The following is a 21,883-nucleotide window of genomic DNA, read 5'->3' as shown; positions in this document are numbered from 1 at the left end:
ATTTTTCATCAGCTGATCCATACGTAACCATGTTTAACCTTGTGTTTCTGTTTAAAGACATCATAATTAACATATATTATTGATTCATTAATTTTGAATTGAAAGCCAGCAACACTGTAACTCATGCCTCAGTAAAGCTTGTCTAACACATATTTTCTCTGTAAGGCACATCACAGCCGCCTTATGCTTAGGCACACTAGACAGTGCTCTGGCATGAGACTTGAGGGTCATTTTAAACAGCAAAATAACCAACAAAAAGCACCAAAATGAGAAAAATGTGGCACCGAGTAGACTGTGAAAAGGAACTTGTTTACAGCATGAGAGCTGAAACAAGAAGGCAGAGTCACCTTGTTTGACCCCAACTGGGAATGTCAGATGACTCAGATTTTTTGCTGCCCTGCACGTGTCTACAAATGACTAGCAAAGTGCCAAGAGTGTTGATTTTGGGGTTCCGTATAGATTTTAGAAAGTAGATGAATTTGCAAATACAAAATAATGAATAATGAAGATTGACAGGATACACACACACATAATGATGTAGGTGTCCTGGTTGGGGAGTGGGAAGCCATGGTGCCCAGATCAGGGCTCAGAGCTCAAGAACGGTAGAGAAGGCATCCCCATGGTGGGAAGTAGAGGGGGTCAGAGCCTGGTGTGGGAGTCAGAGTCCTCTGAGCAGGGTGAAGAGGGTATCTGTGTGTGTATGGCTTTGCTTTTATTTTATTTTATTTTTATTTATTTATTTATTTATTTATTTTGGCAGTGGATGGTCTCCAGTGTGGACAGACCAGATTTGAGCAGTGTGAGCAGGACATCCATTTGTGGGTAGGTTTGGGGGAAGGGAAATCTAGCCTGGGAGGTCAGAGCCCAGGCAGGGTGAGGAGGGAGTTCCCAAGGGGGTGTTCTGGGGCATGAGCCCAGTGGGATGAAGAGAGCATGCACACATGGGGACAGTTGGTGCAGTTTGAACAGGGAGAGATGGGCATCCACAGAAGCCAGTCCTTCACCTGACTCAGCCTGAAAGGCAAGGAGGGTGTCTGTGCAGGGGACAGACTGGTATGGGGTTCAGAACCTGAGCAGGGAAAAGGTTTCTGCAGGAGACCAGGTACCAGCAGAGGGGAAGAAATGTAAAAAGAAAGCTAGAATGGACCCTGTGGTATTATGTTGAAAATGGAAGTCTCTGTGTGAACTTGAATGGAAGTCTCTGTGTGAACTTGTGGTTACAAACATACAAACACACACACACTTCAGATATCTATAAGATATAGAACTATAGGTATGTGTAGCCATCTAAAGTTATGTATTATACTTACAAATATTCCCTACTTATTTCCATTAAGAGAGGCTGGGGGCAGTGACACTTCAATAACAATGAGCACACCTAGCTCCCAGATCTTGGCTTCTAAATAGCATTTTCCATTACAAGAAACTAGGGCTGCTTGGAGAAATGGCCAGTTCCAGAGCTAGGGCAAGCAAAGTACAAAATGTGTCTAGAACATCTTGTGATGACAGAAGGCAAGGATGTGTTCAGAGAATGTTGAGAACATGTCAGAGGGTAATAGAAGCCAGCTGAAATGGGCTCCCATTGATCAGATCAGGGACAATGTGAGCATCAGAACAGATAATGCTAGTAACAGGTTACAACCCACTGAATAATATGGGTAACCAGGAGTTCACAAATATGAATACATGAATAAATTAAATGCTTGATGAGGAACAGAATATATACATAGTTTCAAAATTCCTCTCTAAAAATACTTATTAAAAAGTGGCCAGGCATGGTGGCTTACACCTGTAATCCTAGCACTGTGGGAGGCTGAGGCAGACAGATCACTTGAGGTCAGGAGTTGGAGACCAGCCTGGCCAACATAGTGAAACCCCATCTCTACTAAAAATACAAAAATTAGCCGGGCATGGTGGTGGATGCCTGTAATCCCAGCTACCCAGGAGGCTGAGGCAGGAGAATCGCTTGAACTTGGGAGGTGGAAGTTGCAGTGAGCTGAGATCACACCATTGCACTCCAGCCTGAGAGACAGTGAGACTACGTTTCAAAAAAAAAAAAAGTGCATTCTTAAAAAGTGAAAAAAATAACTCTATATTGGAGAAGTCTGTGATTTGACCAGTGGGAGCCCATTCAAGCTGGCTGGTGTCTCTTTTTGACATATCCCAGTTATTCTTTGAACACACCCTTGCTTTGTGTCACAGCCAAAGAGGTGTTCTAGATACATCTTGTACTTTCCTTGTCCCAGTTCTGGGACAATATGGCTGTTTCTTCAAGCACCATCTTAAGTGAACAAAGTAAACATGATCAGCAATGGGACAACTTGAAATTTGTGCCATCTGATGTGATGCAATGAGTAGAACACTGCATCACTTCCAAGATATTCTTGCCAAAGATACATAAGCTGGGCTGAATCATGGGGAAACATCAGACAAATTTAAACTGAAGGAAATTCTACTTATGGGGGAAGCCTGTGATCTTCAAAAGTGTCAAGGTCATGAAAGTCTGGGAAAAACTGAGGAACTGTACCTGATTAAAGAAGACCAAGGAGATTTGTCAACTAAATGCAGAAATGTTGCTTTTTTCCTATAAAAGTGACCTTTTTGTTTTATAAAAGACATTATGGCCAGGCATGGTGGCTCACGCCTGTAATCCCAGCACTTTGGGAGGCCGAGGTGGGTGGATCATGAGGTCAAGAGATTGAGACCATCCTGGCCAACATGGTGAAACCTCATCTCTACTAAAAATAGCTTGGCGTGGTGCACGCCTGTAGTCCCAGCTACTCAGGAGGCTGAGGCAGGAGAATCGCTTGAACCTGGGAGGCGGAGGTTGCAGTGAGCTGAGATCACGCCAATGCACTCCAGTTTGGCAACAGAGTGAGACTCCATCACAAAAAAAAAAAAAAAAAAAAAAAGACATAGAACAATTGGCAAATTTGAATGAGGGCTTAAGATTCAATGGTAGTGATGTATCAGTGTTAATTTTCTCACTTTGATGGTGGCATTGTGGTTATTAGGAGAATCTTCTGTGGAGGATTCTCTCCACTAATGCATTGAGGGGTGGTGCATCAGCTTATTCTTAAATCATTCAGAAAAATAGTTATTTGTACTGTACTTCTAACTTTTCCATAAGTTTGTTATTTCTGTACGTTTCAAATTTTAATTCAGAATTGTTGGCCAGGCGTGGTGGCCCACACCTGTAATCCCAGCGGTTTGGGAGGCTGAGGCAGGTGGATAGCCTGAACTCAGGAGTTGAGTTCGAGACCACCCTGGGCAACATGGTGAAACCCGTCTCTACTAAAATACAAAAAATTAGCAGGGTGTGGTGGCAGGCACCTGTAGTCCCAGCTACTCTGGAGGCTGAGGCAGGAGAATCGTTTGAACCTGGAGGTAGAGGTTGCAGTGAGCCGAGATTGCGCCACTGCACACCAGCTTGGGCTGCAGAGTGAGATTCAGTCTCAAAAAAAGAATTGTGCTTGTTGAGCAGTTAGGTAGGCCATGGCAATCCCAGCACCCAAACATCTGACATTCTGGAGGGGTGGAAATGCGCTGGCTAGGTAACCGAGGGAGCTTAGCCTGAGGAGCAATTCTGCAAAGCAGCTGCAGGGGGCGCTGGCGAGAGCCCAAGAGCCAGGAGAGCCTCAGGTGGCTGCCGCTTCTACAGGAAAGCATCACTAAGGAGACTGGCTGCCTATTGGTTTCCAAGCAGGGCAGTGGAGAAACAGTTGGTTAAATGTTTTGTTTAAAAAAGAATTATAGGCCGGGCGCGGTGGCTCACGCCGGTAATCCCAGCACTTTGGGAGGCCGAGGCGGGCGGATCAGCTGAGGTCAGGGGTTTGAGACAAGCCTGGCCAATATGGTGAAACTCCGTCTCTACTAAAAATACTAAAATTAGCCGGGTGTGGTGGCGGGAGCCTGTAATCCCAGCTACTCGGGAGGCTGAGGCAGGAGAATCACTTGAACCCGGGAGGCAGAGGTTGCAGTGAGCCGAGATCCCGCCATTGCACTGCAGCCTGGGCGAAGGAGCGAGACTCTGTCTCAAAATAATAATAATAATAATAAATAAATAAAAATTCTGGCAGTAACCCAACTGTCCATCAGCAGATGAATTAGCAAGATGAATTAGCAATTAGCAAGTTTGGTGTATACACGTAGTGGACTATTCAGCCTTATAAACGAAGAAATTCTGACACATGTTACAACACGGATGAACGTTGAGGACATGATTCTGAGTGAAATAAGCCTGTCCCAAAAGGACAAATCCTGTGTGATTGCAGTCATATGACGTTCCTAGAGTCAAATTCATAGAAACAAAGTGGAATCGTCAGGACCAGCGGCCAGAGGAGGAGAGGGAGAGTGAGGGTTTAGTGGGGATAGAGTTGTGGTTTTACAAGATGGAAAGAGTTCTGGAGACTGACTGCACCACAATGTGAGTATACCTAACACTGCCGAACTGTACACTTGGAGATGGTTAGGATGGTACATTTATGTTGATGCCACAATAAAAAATTATCCTTTGATCCAGTAATCCCAGGTAAAAAATGGAATTTGATTTTGAGAAATTATCTAAGCTTAAGACAAAGCTTTGGCCATGCACAGTGGCTCACGCCTGTGATCCCAACACTTTTGAGGCTAAGGCAAGAGTGTTACTTGAGGCCAGGAGTTTGAGACCAGCCGGGGCAACATGGTAAGACCCCATCTTACAAAAAAAAACCCCAAAAGACAAAGCTTTGTACATGAAAATATTAATTGTAGCATACTTTCTAAAAACAAAAATAGGAACATACATTCTACAAAAATATGAAGAACAGTATCTTTAACAATGAGCAAACGATGGTACCCTCATTCCAATAAATTCCTTGCAGCCATTAAAAAATACTGTTTAGGGGCTGGGTGCATTGATTCACACCTGTAATCCCAGCATTTGGGGAAGCTGAGGTGAGAAGATCGCTTGAGCTCAGGAGTACCAGATCAGCCTGGGCAACATAGTGAGATCCCTGTCTCCACAAAAAAATAAAAAACAATTAGCTAGATGTGGTGGTACATGCCTGTAGTCCTAGCTACTCAGGAGGCTAAGGTGGGGGGATCACTTGAGCCCAGGAGATCAAGACTGTAGTGAGCTGTGATCATGCCACTGCACTTGAGCCTGGGCAACAGAGTGAGACCCTGTCTCAAAAAAAAAAAAAACAAAAAACAGCAACAACAAACCCTACTGTTTGGACCTGGCTTTTGCTTCATGCAGAGTTGGTATAAACTCCGAAGAAGTGACTGTGGACTTTACCTCCAGGAACGAGGCATCTGCAGCCTGCTCAGAAGACCCTGAACAGAAATCAATGATGGAGCACCATGGGAGGCTGGTCTCCTGGGGCAGGGAATTGAATTCCAAACCAGACGTAATCTCCCATTTGGTGCAGGGCAAGAAGCTAGGATGAAATGAATGAAAGATTGAGGAGAGATGAGAGAAAGATTGAGGAGGGATGGGCCCTGTTGTCTCTATAAGGAGAGGTCAGGAATTACCAAGACCTGTCAGAGATAACCCAGGAAGGACACCTGGAGGAAGTGGCACGCTGTTGTTTTCCTGCTCCAGTAGTCTGGGTTCTTAGTCACAAAGCACAGAAATTCAGCCTAGGTGATTGATTTACAAAAGACTTGTCTCCTTCAAGAGTCCTGGAGGACGAGGTTCATAGCTACATAGCCAGAAACCTCTCATATGGCGCTGCTGCAAAACCCATAAGAGGTTTTTCAGGTCTCTGCCTGTTTGTGTCAATTGTCCGATTGCAAGTCTGGGGTGAGAATAAAGTCTGGGAGAGCCCAGGTCAGGTGCCTGCACCCCAGCTATGACAGAGGCTGGGGAGTGAGGGCTCTGCCTCCCCCCAGAACTGATAAGCTGGGTGGTTTGTCATTTATAGGACGGTAACTAATTTGTTAAACAGCAAGAAAAAAGAAAAACAGGCTGAGCATGTGGCTCACGCCTGTAACATCTACACTTTGGGAGGCTGAGTTGGGAGGATCATTTGAGCCCAGGAGTTCAAGACCAACCTGGGCAATATAGCAAAACCCCGTCTCTACAAAAAATTAGCCAGCCGCGGTGGTGCGTTCTTGTGGTCCCAGCTACTTGGGAGGCTGAGGCAGGAAGATTGCTTCAGCCCAGGAGTTTAAGATTGCAGTGAGCCTCGAGACCATCCTGGCTAAAATGGTGAAACCCTGTTTCTACTAAAAATTACAAAAAATTAGCCAGGCTTGGTAGCAGGCACCTGTAGTCCCAGCTACTCGGGAGGCTGAGGCAGGAAAATGGCGTGAACCCGGGAGGTGGAGCTTGCAGTGAGCTGAGATCGCACCACTGCACTCCAGCCTGGGTGACAGAGCAAGACTCCGTCTCAAAAAAAAAAAAAAAAAAAAAAAAGATTGCAGTGAGCCACGATAGCACCACTGCATTCCAGACTGGGTGACAGGGCAAGGCCGTCTCTCAAAGAAAAAAAGAAACAAAGATTTCCATTCTGGCAGTCCACCCCTTTTGTTTCCCCCATTATTAACTTTACTTCTCCCTCATTATTAGTTTTTACTTTATTTAAATGTGTGTATCTGCTCCCATCTAACCTAACACGACTCTCTCTCTAGCAAAAATATTTGCAATCTGCAGTCCCTTCCCCAAAGAGGGATCCACCAAAGCCTCGTATTGTTGTGTCCACCTCCAAGTTCAGGATCTTTTGGTGATAGATCTTCTCTAGTGAAAATGTCTTCAAACATAGCAAGAGGCTTTAAATACTGGGTATCCAAAAAATGATAGGAGTCCTAAAACCAGATCCAGTTACCTACCTATCATCCAAGACCTCGCTTGAGTCCTTTTGGGTGCTCCCAACATTAGTGTCGTAAAACTAAATACAGGTGATGTGAGCAGTTGTTCACTGATGATTCTAATGCTCTCTTGGAATTCATTGTTTCTCTGTTATGGTGTTTCATAGTCTTTGTGGCAAAAATAGCATTGCATCATTAAAAGTATGTTACTGTCTGGGTGTGGTGGCTGAAGCCTGTAATCCCAGCACTTTGGGAGGCCGAGGTGGGTGAATCACGAGCTCAGGAGATCGAGACCATCCTGGCTAACACGGTGAAACCCTGTCTCTACTAAAAATACAAAAAATTAGCCGGGCGTGGTGGTGGGCACCTGTAGTCCCAGCTACTCAGGAGGTTGATGCAGGAGCATGGAGTGAACCTGGGAGGTGGAGCTGGCAGTGAGCCAAGATCGCACCATTGCACTCCAGCCTGGGCAACACAGTGAGACTCCGTCTCAAAAAAAAAAAAAAGAAAAAAAGATATGTTACTTTGTGAGGCGCAGTGGCTCACACCTGTAATCCCAGCACTTTGGGAGGTTGAGGTGGGCAGATCACCTGAAATTAGGAGTTCGAGACCAGCCTGGCCAACATGGTGACACCCCGTCTCTACTAAAAATACAAAAAGTAGCCAGGTGTGGTTTTGCGGGCGCCTGCAATCCCAGGTACTCGGGAGGCTGAGGCAGGAGAATCACTTGAACCCAAGAGGCGGAGGTTGCAGTGAGCTGAGATGGCGCCATTGCATTCCAGCCTGGGTGACAAGAGCGAGACTCCGTCTCAAAAATAAATAAATAAATATTAAAACTATGTTACTTGAAAAAAACATGCTGTTTGGAGAGATGGAGGGGCCCAGGTTCAATGAGTGGCTATGTGACCGACTAAATGAATTACGAAGTAGATGAATACATGGATGTGTGTACCCGAGCCTCCCTTGGGTCCAGGACATGGTGGCATTCACACGGCCAAAGGTGGGACTGTGTCTCAGTGGGCACTCAGAAGATGGCCAACAAATGGATTTTTATCGACTGCCTTGTCTTCTTCATCTGTCTCACCACTGCAGGCAGGCAATGAGTAATGAAATGACAAGTTTAATTAGTGAATTCTGTTTTGTGGGGAGAGGACACTGAGGTTTTAAGGAAATAACCAGTTTCTCTGCGACCAGGATCATTTCATAAGCATTTATTAATCAGAGGTACATGAGCAGGCTCAGCCTAGGGGAATAATTGCCAACAAACACTTTTGGGAAGCCTGGGACCATGGCTCTGCCAGGAATCTGTGACATCTCCAGGGCATCATTTGAGTCCTGCCTTCTCAAAGTGCTTGTGACAGGCAGACGTGATTGCAGCCACGAACACGATGAACTCACTGAAGTCCACCTGGGCATCTCCATTGGTGTCCAGGTCCTTGAGCAATTTATCCACGGCATCCTTGTCCTTTCCACTCTAGAGGAGAGAGAGGCTCAAGGTCAGCAGTGAGGGTGCCTGTGCAGGGCCTCAGCCTCCACCAAGCACCACTGCTGGGCAGGAGCAGGGCACCCACACCAGCGTCACCTTTGCTGTCATTCAGGCTCAGGGCCAGGGCCAGCTGTGCATAGCAGACACATGGCATTCCTGGCCTTAAGAACTTGTGAGCTGCCTTCAGCTATCTGGCATGACATGAACTAACTTGTAATGTTTTTAGAGCGAATTGGAATTGTGCTCTGCGAGAGGGAGTTTCATTTTGAGTTTTTGCCGGGGGTTGTCTTTGGATTTGTAAAGTGCTTTACAGTGATGGTTGTTCTCAGGAAATGCATCCAGTCTTTGCTCTATTTTTTGTGCACTGCTAACTTCATGGGCCTCCCATCTCGTGCTGGCACTGAACTAGCTGCTTACACAAACAGGAACTCCTCAACACCACCAGACACGGCAGAGGCATCGCCCTGTTACAGATGAAGATGATAAGGCCCAGAGGGCCCAAGGGACCTGCCCTGAAGTCACACAGGGAGCCGGGGAAAGCCAGGGTTGAGCCCCAGGTGTGGAGCGAGCATGGAGCAAGCACCCTGAGCCCTGTTCTTCCTCTCTGCTTGGGTCCCAAGCTCTCAGGTCTTCTTTGAGAAGGCCAGGCTGGCAGGGCTCTCAGAGCCTGCCCATGTGATAGCAAAGCGTTCTCACTATGGGACCAAGCGGGACCAGGATGCAGATCTGAACAGCAGCAGCAGGGTGTGCTGATGACCCAGCCCTGGGCCAGAGAACTGTGTGTCCAGGTGGAAAAAAACACAATTAAAATTGGTAGAAACAGATCATCTGACCAAGACACAACTGTGTGCATGAAGACCTTAGTGACAGCATGGTTTGCGGTAGCAAAAGTAAGGCAGGGAAGTACAAATTCAATAGCAAACAAATAGTGATATGGCCACGTCACAATACCCTGTGGCCATTTCAAGTGATGTTTACAAAGTTTGTAGGCAGACAGTCACCTCGTATTTACAAAGCTCCGACTGTGCGGGGCGCTGGGTTGGGCACAGAGCAGATAGGGCCACAAGGCCAGCCCAGCCCTGCCCTCAGGCGGACATTGTTCTCTGACTCCGGCTTTGCTGGGCTTCAGCAGCCTCCGGAGGGAGGGCTGAGAAGGGCACCCGGGACCTCCCCGAGGTGATTCTAATGTAACACACTAGCTGGACCCCCAGCTTTGCCATTGCTTCTCAAAGTGTGTTCCCAGGACACCTGTGCCTGCCCCTCCCCACACCCCAGTTTCTTGGATCAAAGTCCTCATGGGTTCAATTCTCATACTTTGATCATTATCAGAACACCCCGAGCCCCAAGCCCAAGTTCCCAGGGTGGGGCTGGGGTGTTTAGTGAACATCAGAGTTGGAGAATTTATGTTGTAATGTTAAGCTCAAAAAGAAATTACATTGCATATAAATCTCACTCACAGCAATGTTCATATGGGGAGAAGGCTGGAAGGGAGAGGAAGCGTCTGTATTCCAGGGGGGATTTCTTCCCTCCATATTTATCTATTTTTACATTTTCTACCAAAAACAGAACTTTATTTTTAAAAGATATCTTTACAGAATTCACATTTAGAAAATAGAACTAGGCCAGGTGTCGGGGCTCACGCCTGTAATCACAGCACTTTGAGATGTCGAGGCTGACGCACTGCCTGAGCACAGGAGTTTGAGACCAGCCTGGGCAACATGGTGAGACCTTGTCTCTAAAAAAAATACAAAAATTAACCGGGTATGGTGACATGCACCTGTAGTCCCAGCTACTCGGGAGGCTGAGGTGGGAGGATCACCTGAGCCCAGGGAGGTCAAGGCTGCAGTGAGCCGTGATCCTGCCATTGCACTCCAGCCTGGGTGACAGAGTGACATCTTGTCTCAAAAAAAAAAAAAAAGAAAAGAAAAGAAAAGAAAATAGAAGCAATATTCTGAAGTGTTTCATGTCTTTGAAGTGATTCTAGGGCTGAAAATGTCAGGCTTTCATTTTTGATTATCAGCATCTATGTGAGTTAGCCCCTTAGCAGGTAGGCAGAGTCTGGTGGGGCCCGAAGGGGAGGGGAAGGAAGGAAGAAAGTGGGGGAGTGAGAAAGAAGGAGAGGACAGGGGTCAAAGGGAAGGGGAAATGGAGAGGGGACGGCTTGTGTTCAGCCCAGCCGGAGGCTGCCCCGGGCGGAAGGAAGCTGGTCCTGGCCGCCCTGAGGGGCCTTCTGTGAGGCTCAGGCCGGTGGCTCCTCCCTGGCAGGGAGCCCAAGGGAGGTCCACAGCTCTGCGCAGACAGGTGCCAGGATGGAGCCTCCTCCTGTCCTTCCTGCCAGACCCACTAATACCAGGCAACAAGGGGCGTGGGAATGGGAGCAGGGAAAGCGGGCAAGTGGGAGGCAGAGCTGGGGCGTTTATGGCCGGCAGCCTTGGAGGACAGCCCCGAGGGCTCAAGGGCTTGGCAACCTTGGCAAACTTGCAAATGGCAGCCCTGGATTGCATTCCGCCCCTGCCCCCACTGCACAGGTTTGAGTCCCACTCTCCCACCAGGCCTGTCACAAATACACTGGGGTCAACTCCATGTTTCAAGGATCAAGCTGACCACACCCTCTCCCTGCTCAGATGCTCCGGCGTCCCCTGCCTTGATGCCAGGGTGGGTCCTTTCCTTGGCTGGGCTTCCAGGGCATTTCAGGATCTGTCCCTCTTGCATCTGAGCCCCTTGACCGCCGACCCCACCGCAGCTCTCAGCCCTCTGCCTGCCACGCCTTCCCCTTCTTCCCCAGCCCCCGCTGAGTCCAGCACTGCCGGCCTGGCTCACCTGCAGGAAGCCTGGTAGCTCCTTCTCCATCAGCACCTTGAGCTCCCCCTTGGTCAGGGTCTGCGTGCTGCCCTCACTGCCCGAATATCGGGAAAAGACGTCTATGATCATGCCCATGGCTGTCTCTAGTTCTGTCATGGTGCTGGATTCAGACCCACCTTCCTCCTGGGGGCTGGCAGGGCCGAGAAAATGTCCCACTGGCAGCCTCTTGGTGCTTTATAAGGCAGCCTCATATTGACACAGAGGGTGGGACAGTGGGGTTGGGACATTCAGGAAGTCCTGCCCCTCCCCATTCATGTGCTCAGTTCTGATGAAATGCATCGTTGTGATGACGTTTCTGGAACCTTTCCCCCAGCCAAGGCCCAGGGTGTGGGCTGCCTCCAGGCATCCACATTTTACAGTGTTCACCTGTGTCTCGGCGCCATCACTGAGCCACAGTGGCATCCTCATTCCTGGCCCTCCCTGGGTAAGTGGGCACGGGGTGAGTGTGTGTGGAGTGAGTGGTGACTCCGTGGCCCTTTGTGTCAATATCAGAGCGTGCTGGCACCCAGTGTGCTGACACGAGGAGACATCTGAGAGTGAATTCACATGGGCGTGTTTGTGAACATGGATCTGCCCCATCGTCCCTTTCTTAGAGCACTCTGTGTCCTTCAGAGGCCCAGCTTCCACGTCAATCTCGCTCGCTCCTCCCCTGTGGGGCCAAACAGAAAACTCCCCTTCATCCTCTGGGAGTCTGCTGAAAATCAACGGGCAGAAGGCAGATGAATAGGAGAAGAGCATAACAGATGTATTTGATCATAGCTTATGTGGCACGGCAGCCTTCAAGATGAAGATCCAAAGATCTGGTGGAAACTGTCCATAAACACAGTTCAGCAAAGTATGGAAATATGATTGGATACAAAAGTAAGGCCGGATGCTCACAGACCAAGAGGAGAACCTGGTAGGGCCTGTTGAGTCAGATTCCCTGGGGCCTCTCTGAGCAGCTCTCCTTCCTTCTAGGTGTGGGGTAGGACCCTTTCTGGAATGGAGCTCTTATGACCTACAGTCAAATAAAGCAGGCCAGAGGGTTTCTTTAGGCTGGCTTCTACACAGAAAGGGGAGGGAGTGGAGAACTGGAGTCATATTTCTGGGTTTTATGGCAGGGTTTGGGGAAGCCTCTCAGAGGAGGAGGAGCTGGAGACAGGAGGGTGGGAGCAGGACAGAGAAACTTTTGTTTCTGAGGCTTCCACATTGGGGTGTTGTTTTTTGAGCCCCGGCACTTACCAAACCCAGAGCACCCACAGGGCTTAGACAACACAAAGGCTCCTGGGACTCTGGGCAGAGTCAGGGACTCTGGCCTCAGGCACAGTCACACCTCTCCCCGTCTCTATAGCGGAGGTACTCAGAGGGTCTGTCCTTGGGAGGCTGAGCGAGTCCCGGAGAACATGGAGGTAAGGAGCATGGAGGTAGGGGCCTGTGTTCACATGCTGTCCCAGTCAAAGTAGGCCCACGCTCAAAGGCCTCTCTCTCAGCAGAGATCTTCCAGAGTGTCAGCCTCCAGCAAGTTCCCTAACCTCGCCCAACACAGCCTCCACCAGCACACGGGCCGAGACTCTCCCCACGGGGCTGTGGCTCAACATAGAAAAACCTTGGTGCACGATGGCAGCAGCAGGTCTCACAAGAGCCGGCTTTCTCAGAACACACTGCCTCTGCCCAGGTGTCCTGCAGTGGAGGCTCAGACTGGCCCCACTGGTGACCCCTTGGGGAGCAGGGACAGGTCCATTCTGCTCACTCCTGAGCTGGGCAGTTCCCTCTTGGGATAAGGTCGCACAGCACAGGCCACCATCCTACCACCCCAGCCAGAGGAGTGGGAGAGAGAAGGAGGCTCCCTACCCCAGAGGCAGTGCTCCACAGGAAGGGCATTCACTGCATTTTATATATATATATATATATATATATATATATATATATATATATATATATATTTTTTTTTTTTTTTTTTTTTTTTTTTTTTTTTGAGATGGAGTCTCACTCTGTTGCCCAGGCTGGAGTGCAGTGGTGTGATCTCAGTTCACTGCAACTTCCACTTCCCAGGTTCAAGCGATTCTCCAGCCTCAGCCTCCCGAGTAGCTGGGACTACAGGCGTGTACCACTGCACCAGGCTAATTTTTTGGGGGTTTCACCATGTGGGCCCGTCTGGTCATCACTTTGTTTTAAAATTTTTATTTATTTATTTATTATTTATTTTTTGAGATGGAGTCTCGCTCTATCACCCAGGCTGGAGTGCAGTGGCACGATCTTGGCTCACTGCAACCCCTGCCTCCTGGTTCAAGTGATTCTCCTGCTTCAGCCTCCTGAGTAGCTGGGATTACAGGCATGCACCACCTTGTCTAGCTAATTTTTGTATTTTTAGTAAAGATGGGGCTTTACCATGTTGGCCAGGCTGGTCTTGAACTCCTAACCTCAAGTGATCTGCCCACCTCGGCCTCCCAAAGTGCTGGAATTACAGGCATGAGCCACCGTGCCTGGCCCCATTTATTTACTTTTAGAGACAGTGTCTTGCTTTCTCACCCAGGGTGGAGTGCAGTGGCTCAATCACAGCTCACCGTAGCCTCCAACTCCTGGGCTTAAGTGATCCTCTCACCTCAGCCTCTCCAGTAGCTGGGACTACAGGGGTGCTCCACCACGCCCGACCATTCACTTTAATCTTTCACCGCTGTGGGAGGAAGTATCAGGACATCCATCGGGTGGAAACTGCTGCACTCCCCCACCCGTTCAGGCCACTGGAGTGTCACCAAACCACCAGGGCTGCCCCTGCTGGAGTAGCTCACCTGGGTAACTCTGAGGACAAGCACCCTTGGAGACTCTTCTCAGGAGGGAGGTGGCATTTTCCAAGAAAGGGTTCAACACAGACCTCTGAGTCAGAGGACCAGTTAAAGAGAAAATTATTCTGACTTTATTCAGGAATGTTGCTGTAGGGGTCGTGATTATTGCCATGCGGGGGAGTTGCCCTTGAGGCAGCTGGGAGTGGCTCACGCCTGTAATCCCAAAGTGGCCTCACTTTGGGAGGCCAAGGCAGGTGGATCACTTGAGATCAGGAGTTCGAGACCAGCCTGGCCAACATGCAAAACCCTGTCTCTACTAAAAGTACAAAAATTAGCCAGGCATGGTGGCGCGCGCCTGTAATCCCAGCTACTTGGGAGGCTGAGGCAGGAGAATCGTTTGAGCCTGGGAGGTGGAGGTTGCAGTGAGCTGAGATCGCACCACTGCACTCCATCCTGGGCGACAGCCAGACTCTGTCTCAAAAACAAACAAAAAAAGAGGCCAGATGAAGAGCTCGAACCACGAGCTTCTACATGTTAACCAGGGTAAAGAGCAACCGCTGACAGGAAGGGGCCCAGCAGTCAACCCCCGGGAAGGCCAGGATGTGGCCTTGTTTCGGCAAGGCCGCCCTATCGCCACGGAGATGGGCAGGCAGGAGACATCCCCAGTAAGTCGGGCCCAGGTGGGGATCAGGAGGTTTCAGGAAAACACAAGTTATGCAGTGGGGCAGGTGAAGCTCAGCCTGTCCTGAGTGTCATGGGAACAGCTCTGGAAGTGACTCCTCTGTCCTCTGGAATCTGGACCAGATGGGGGCTTCTCCAGACATCTGTGCTCAGCAGATGCGACAGACGGCCCCTCGAGTGTAGCCCCAGATCCAGCACCGGCCCAAGCAGGTGGGAGCTGTAAGTTGATCCGAGCTCTCCAGTCCCTGCGCTGGGCTGAGGGATGCACGATGAGCGAGACTGGGATCCTGGTGTCAGGGAGTCACCAGCCACGGAGGGCGCCATGTGCATGGAGGAGGTGGCAAGGAAGAGGTGACTGGGAAGGGGAGAAGCAGAGAGGCCAGGAGGAGGCGGGGGCCTGCGCTGGGGGGTGGAGGAACTCATGCCCGGTAAGGGCATGGGCGGGGAGTGAAGTGGGAGTGGAGTGGGAGGCAGGCTTGGAGGAGTCGGTGCCTTGGGATGTGGGACAGTGAGGAACAAGGCACAAACAACCAGTCAGTGCTCTGGGGAATCAAGAAGTTGGGATGGGCAGCAGGGGTCCAGGGTGGAGATGGGCTGGAGGGGGAGGAGGGCACCAACCAGGGAAGGCCCCTCAGGGGCTTGATCCTGTAGTTCTGGGCCTCGCAGAGCCAGCCACACGTCCGAGCTCCTAGGTGATTTTAAGAACTAGCTCTTGCTGGGCCGCACCCAGGCAGAGCTGCCCGTTCAGTGGCTGGGCTGGCCCAGCACCTCCCAGGTGATCCTGTTGCGCCAGGTCAATGGTCTGGAGAGTTATCAGCCGCAAGAGGCACCGTCAGGTTTGCCCTTTTGAGGCCCACATGGCCGCTGGTGTGAGACGCGGATGTGCACGGTGAGGCAGTGAGGGGCTGCAGGGTGAGGAGCCCCAGCCATGTGCGGTTCAGGGTCCCCGCAGCACTCGCCCAAGGACACTGGGAGCTGGCGGAGGCCTGGGCAGGAGCAGGAAACTGAAGGAGGAGGAGGGGCCTCACTCATCACCTGATGAGATCTCCACACTTTGCAGAAGGGGAAACCGAGGCTCACAGCGAGGAAGTTGGTCAGCAAGCCCAGGCCCCTCCACCCTGCCCGCGTTTCCTGCACTGCACTGGATCAAACCGGTTTGATCCTTGATAATGCCTCCGACAAATATTTGATGAGGGAGGAGGCTGAGAGAGGTGAGGAAATCAGTTTCTCAGGGACAGGCTGGACACAGGGGTCATGCACCGGGTAGCTGTGAGGGCAGGGGTGGCGTCTCACCTCAGGGACACAGCTCCTGGGGAGGGCGGCAGAGACCCTGACAGTCTCGCCTCGCAGGCGTCTTTCTCCAGGCTAGAAACCAATGACTCATCTCTCAGGCTCTCTAGCAAACAGTGGGGCCCACACACCGCAGTTCTGGTCAAATGTTTCCCTGAGGGCTACGGAGCCTGGTCTTGCCGAATACAAAGAGGAGGCTCTCAGCCGTCTGCTTTCTTCCTGCAGGAATCCTGGGCGTGATCTCCATCCGCTACGTGCAGCCACGTGGAGACGCTGTGGGGATTCTTGTTGCTCGTGACTGAGTATTCCCAACCGGTTGTATTTGTTTTTTAGGGGCTGTGGAACAAATCACCACAAACTGGAGGGCCGAAAACACCAGCAATGGGCTCCCTCTTGGTTCTGGAGCCGAGAAGGCAGAAATCAAGGCGTCGTCAGGGTTGTTCCTTCTGGGGCCTCAGAGCAGGACTCTGTTCCCTGCCCGTCCCCAGCTCCGGTGGTTGGCGGCCTTCCTCGGCCTGTGGCCCTGCACTCCAATCGCTGCCTCTGTTGTCACTTGGCCCCCCATGTGCCTCTGTGTCTCAGAAGGACACAAGTCATATTGAATTAAGGACCCTCCCTACCCCAGCATGACCCCGTTTTAACTTAGAACTTTCACAATGATCTGATTTGCAAAGAAGGCTGGATTCTGAGGTCCTGGGAAGGACATGAATTTTGGGGGATGCTGTTCACCTCAGTACACCGGTGCAGAATTCGGTGACACCGCCAAGTTGCTTGACGGTGAGCAGCCTGGCATTGTAGAAAGGCAGAGGTTGACTTTAGTTTGGTCCCTGGCTTTGTCCTTTATTTGTTCTGTGACACCTTGGACGAGTTTTGTGACCCGAGTGTCAGTTTCCTAGGAACCAGTGACAATGATCAGAGATAGGGGGACTCAAGGGTAAGTAAAGTGCAGGATGAACTGCAGCGGAGCGTGTGAGGTGCCTGGCAGGTGTCGGCCACCCAGCAGCGCTCGAAGCACCTGCTGCTCCCTCCTTCCTCGCTCCCAGCTGCCTTCTCTGCCGGGCGCTCTTTGGAGAGGAGCTGTGTGACTGGTTCATCCTGTCCCTCGAGGAGCTACCAGTTCAGTCAAGGACATTGAGAAGCAGCGGATGGTGACAGTGCAGTGTGACAGTGGTGTGCTGTGGGAGCCCCATGGAGCGGCTACCCAGGCAGGAACGTCAGGGAGGCTTCCTGGAGGAGGTGGTGCTTCAGATGAGACTTGAAGGAGCAGAAGGTGTTTGCTAGACAAAGGGGCTTGCTTGGACGAATGGTCTTCAGAGCGTGGTCCCAGTAAGGAAGGAGACCACTACTACTCTTGCTGCCCTCCTCCCCCGACCTTGCCTAGTTTACAAGACAGGAGGAAAGAGAGAAAGCAAAAAGTTAGAAAAAAAAAAAAACAGAAGTAAGATAAACAGCCAGAAGACCTTGGCACCACCACCTGGCCCTGGTAGTTAAAAAAAGTAATAATAATATCAACCCCTGACTTAAACTACTTGTATTATCTGTAAATTCCAGACATTGTAGGAAAAAGCATTGCAAAATTTTCTGTTCTGTTAGCTGATGCATGTAGCCCCCAGTCACGTTCCCCATGCTTATTCGATTTATCATGACCCTTTCACGTGGGCCCCTTAGAGGTGTAAGCCCTTAAAAGGGCCAAGAATTTCTTTTTCCGGGAGCTCAGCTCTTAAGACGCAAGTCTGCTGATGCTCCCGGTTTACTCTTCCTTCTTTAATCCAGTGTCTGAGGAGTTTTGTCTGTGGCTCCTCCTGCTACACCAGAACAGCAGGGCCGGCATCCCCTGAGCTAGAACAACCCTGAGGCAGGGCATCCACTGCAGGGAAGGCTGGGAGAGGGGCCAGAGAAACCTGTCAGGGGATTCTGATGTGTGCTCCGGTCTCAGGACATTCTCACAGGGGCGACAGGGACTGGAGCTGGGACAGACTGTGGCACATCTGGAGAGATTGCAGCAGGGGCAGAAGCTGTGGGATAGGGAAGCAGCTCCATGTGGCGGGAGTCAGGGGGATGTGGCTGGTGGGGGACAGAGAGCGGGATGAGGAATTTAGATATTTCCTAAAGCTGGAAGTCTGTGATTCTGCACCCCTGTGAGCTGCTGTAGAGTGGCTTTGGTGATGGACATGAAATATTAAACGTTGGCAAAGTGCCTGAACAGAAAGAAAAAGCCCACCTTCTCAAAGGAGGTGCAGCAGGTTGCATAGTGTCTTCCAACCACCTTTTTTGGGCCAGGGTTCCATGTTCCACAGCCCCCCAGATCTGCGGGTCCCCACTACTCCTGCCTTCTCACTCAAGGCCCTCTTCAAGGCCACACCATCATCTCTGTTGAGTTGATTTCTTTTGTGAGTCAGGACTTCCAGGTGACAGAGTACCAGAAAACCCCTGACAATCTGGGGAGACTGGGTCCAAGTCCAGGACTGTCCGTGGTGGAGAGCACTCTGCTCTGAAGCATAGGGGACTCAGAGCACCTTCCTGCATGTGCTGACCCAGGCCTGGCAGATGCCCATGTAACATGCTAATGTCTTTCAGGCCAATGCAGTGGCTCGTGCCTGTAATCCCAACACTCTGGGAGGCTGAGGCAGGAGGATGGCTTGAGCCCAGGAGATCAAGACCAGCCTGGGCAACATAGCAAGACCCCATCTCTACAAAAAAATTAAAAACAAAAATGCTTCAAATGTCTTTCCTCATCAGATCCCTCTGGCATGGACATGAATTCCTCCCTGTGACCTTCATTTTAAGTAGAAGCACAGGGACATCTCAAGTGTCCCGGTGGTGGCAGGAACGGGGCCCCCTGCCTGTGAGCACAGGGCTGGTTGGTGCAGGGTACTGGCCTCAGGTGAGCAGCCTGCCCAGCCCCTGGGTCACTGACTTCCTGAGTGACTCTGGGGCCCGTTCCTTCCTCTAGGGCCACTTTCTTCATCTGTAAAACAAGGGATTCAGATGAGATCACCTCCAGGACTCTGAACCCACAGAGCCCACATTCTCACACCAAGGTGCCCAGATTCCTAGGCGTGCACAGTGCATGCTGGGTACATTAGAACACCAGGGGTTTTAAAACATTTCTATTTAGACTAAGAAACTCACATGGGGAGAAATCAGGAGCCCTGTGAAAACACGGGGTCTCCATCTCCCAGACCCATCCAGCCAGTTCCTGGAGAGACAGTTCTTCCCACCCCCGAGTGGCCATGTGCACTGGGGGTCCTGACCCGGGCGAGGCAGTCTCCTTAGTCAGCTCCCCTGTCTGGGTCTTGGGTGCCCACAAAGGGAAGGCCTGTTGGAGAACCTGGAGGAGGAGGAGTTGAGAGGAGGAGGGAGAGAGGCTGGGCACTGCAGCCTGTGGAAGTCCTGTGAAGTCTGCAGTCGGCACGCCCCACATTTGCCGCTTCTGCCCTCGCAGCGAGTCTCCCAGTGCTGCCAAGGTCAACACCCTGGGGTGGGGGTGCAGGCTGAGGCCTGGAGCAGAGGATGGGGTCCAAGTCTGGCTCAGCCATGTGCTGGCTGGGGACCTCTCTGAGCCCAGTTTTCTCGTCTGTAAAATGGATGGGGTGCAGATGCTCCTACCCCAAGGATTGTTGTGAGGATGGGCAGTGCCCATCCGGCAGTTGCTCATTGGCAGCTGAATGGTGAATGTTATCTGTCCACTTGGATAGGCTATTGGCCCTGTTGTTTGTTCAAACTCTCATTTAGATGCCGCTGTGAAGATATTTTTGGGTGTCATTAGTATTTAACTAGTGGACTTTGAATAAAACAGATGACCTTCCATAGTGTGGGTAGGCCCCATCCAATCCGTTGAAACTGAGGTTTCCAGAAGGAATTCCGCCTCGAGAGCACAATACAGAAAGCCTGACTCAGTTTCCAGCCTGCACCGTGTGGACTCAAGCCTGAGATATCAGCTATTCCCTGAGTCTCAGGCCTGCCAGCCTGCCCTAAGAGTTTGGACTTACCAGTCCCCACAATCACACGAGCCAATCACTTAAAACTCAATCAATCAATCAGTGTTAAAATAAGTTACCAATGTTCAAAAATAAGGTTTCACACACACACACAAAAGAGGATTCCTAACATGGAAATCAGATGATGTGACCACACTGGGCATCCGTTCCTGCCAGAGCGGGACAGTCAAGCCCCCCGCTCCCCTCACCTGAGGTTGGGCTGCCCCAGGCATGTGAGTTTTTCCAAGCTCCCTTCTGGCTCTGGGTTCAGTTTAGCAAACGCTTGGTTGGAAACACTCTCACTAGGTGCTGGGGATACCGGGGAGAGTGTGGTCCCTGCCCTGGAGGAGGTGCTGTGGCATCCTGGTGGGGATCAACCCGCCAGCCCACGGTGCAGGCAAGAGAGGTCAGGCGGGGAGGAGTAGGGCGAAGCCTGGGGGTGTGCAAGCCCCCTGCCTCCTCCTTCCCTTGGGAAGACCGCAGAGCCACAGCCTGGCCATCCTGTTCACGGGAAAGCTGGGTTGGAGAAGCTAGCTTGGGTCTGGGACCAGAAGAGGACTCATGTGTCCTACTCCTGGAATTGGTCTATGAGGTGCAGCCACTCCCAGCCCTGCCAGCTCAGGAAAGGGGGGCCGTTTCTCCAAATCTCAGCCCCCTCAGGTGCCCACTGTCTCCTGAAGTGGCGGGAGAGCAGGGGAGTCTCTTGTCCTTGTGAGGAGAGCAGCGGTTTGTTCTGGAACCGGGGGCCTTAAGGGGAGCCCGCAGAGAGCGACGCTGGCATCTGCCTCATGGGGAGCTGTGAAGACCCTGAATAAAGTGCACGAGACATTTTCCCTCATCCAGCGACTGTGATCGCGACACTGTGGCGCTTGTCCTGGAGGTGTGCGGATGGGGACTGCTGCTGAGCACTCTGGCCCGGCCCCTCTTTCTTTAGACGGACTCCTGGAAATGAGACTAAAGTTGAAGCACCTGAATGCTTACATGTTTTACCTTTAACCTTTATTTTAAAAAATCTGTGGCCAGGCACAGTGGCTCACGCCTGTAATCCTAGCATTTTGGGAGGTCGACGTGGGCGGATCACCTGAGGTCAGGAGTTCCAGGTGACCTCCTCGAACATGGTGAGACCCCGTCTCTTCTAAAAATACAAAAATTAGCCAGGCGTGGTGGCAGGCGCCTGTAATCCCAGCTACTCAGGAGGCTGAGGCAGGAGAATCGCTTGAGCCCGGGAGTTGGAGGTTGCAGTGAGCAGAGATTGTGCCACTGCACTCCAGCCTGGGTAACAGAGCGAGACTCTGTCTCAAAAAAAAAAAAATTGTATAATACTACTTTTTAAATTTTTTAGAGACAGAGTCTCATTCTGCTGCCCAGGCTGGAGTGCAGTGGCATGATAGCTCACTGCAGCCTCGAACTCCTGGGCTCAAGCCATCCTCTTGCTTCAGCCTCCTGAGTAGTGGGGACTACGTTTTTAAAAATTCTTTTTGTAGAGACGGGGCCTTGCCATGTTACCCAGGCTGGTCTTGGACTCCTGGGCTCAAGCAAGCCTCCCAAATCACTGGGATTACAGGCATGAACCACCACACCTGACTTAATATTACTTTTATTAGTTTTTTAAACACTATGAAGTATAAATAACAAAAAAACGGAGCTTAATCTTGCTACTCAGATATATTTTGTTGATATTAGCAACTAAATAGAGAGGGTCTCAAGCAGGTTTAGAAAATTTAAGCGAGATTAGAAGGGCACCTGATGAAACGGAAAACCCTCACTCGACCCAGCCTCAGCCCTCAGTCTGGGGCAACTACTAACAGTTGCTGTGGTTTCTTCCAGAAGAATGTTGCCACACACCCCAGCCTGTAGGAGTAAGCGCTGGTGTGTGCAGCAATGAGAAGACGCGCATCTTCCTTCACAGGCACCATGGCCACTGTCCTGCTCTGGCACAGCTTGCCTTTCCACCTGAGCCCTCCCAGCACGCTTTCCACTTCAGTCCAGCACGCGGTCTCGTCCTTCTTGTTCTGGTCCCTTTGGTTAGG

General features: G+C 50.8%; 1 protein-coding gene and 2 long non-coding RNA genes across 3 annotated transcripts; 1 reads left to right on the top strand and 2 right to left on the bottom strand.

Annotated features, from left to right (window-relative positions):
- The first annotated feature begins 290 nt into the window (after positions 1-290).
- On the top strand, positions 291-17,288 carry LOC134730249 (uncharacterized). The gene is made up of 2 exons (XR_010111905.1): positions 291-822; positions 16,207-17,288. It is a non-coding gene; the product is annotated as an uncharacterized LOC134730249 (long non-coding RNA).
- S100P (S100 calcium binding protein P) lies at positions 7,989-13,040 on the bottom strand. The gene is made up of 2 exons (XM_003816464.6): positions 11,099-13,040; positions 7,989-8,266 (listed from the first exon to the last, which is right to left on the bottom strand). Exons 1-2 carry the CDS (start codon positions 11,234-11,236, stop codon positions 8,117-8,119), a joined length of 288 nt encoding a protein of 95 aa, XP_003816512.2. The 5' UTR covers positions 11,237-13,040; the 3' UTR covers positions 7,989-8,116.
- Positions 13,052-21,159, bottom strand: LOC134730248 (uncharacterized). Its single transcript, XR_010111904.1, has 2 exons — positions 19,006-21,159; positions 13,052-17,250 (listed from the first exon to the last, which is right to left on the bottom strand). It is a non-coding gene; the product is annotated as an uncharacterized LOC134730248 (long non-coding RNA).
- Positions 21,160-21,883: the final 724 nt, after the last annotated feature.

The sequence above is a fragment of the Pan paniscus genome, chromosome 3 (genome assembly GCF_029289425.2).
Source record: "Pan paniscus chromosome 3, NHGRI_mPanPan1-v2.0_pri, whole genome shotgun sequence".
In the NCBI taxonomy this organism is placed as follows: Eukaryota; Metazoa; Chordata; class Mammalia; order Primates; family Hominidae; genus Pan; species Pan paniscus.
Note: the sequence above shows the minus strand (reverse complement) of the source record. Positions and strands in the feature narration are given on the sequence as shown.

Coding starts and splice junctions, on each gene's coding strand:
- S100P (XM_003816464.6), bottom strand. CDS start 11,236: ATGACAGAACTAGAGACAGCCATGGGCATGATCATAGACGTCTTTTCC. Junction 8,267..11,098: donor AGCTACCAGGCTTCCTGCAG/GTGAGCCAGGCC, acceptor TCTCTCCTCTAG/AGTGGAAAGGACAAGGATGC.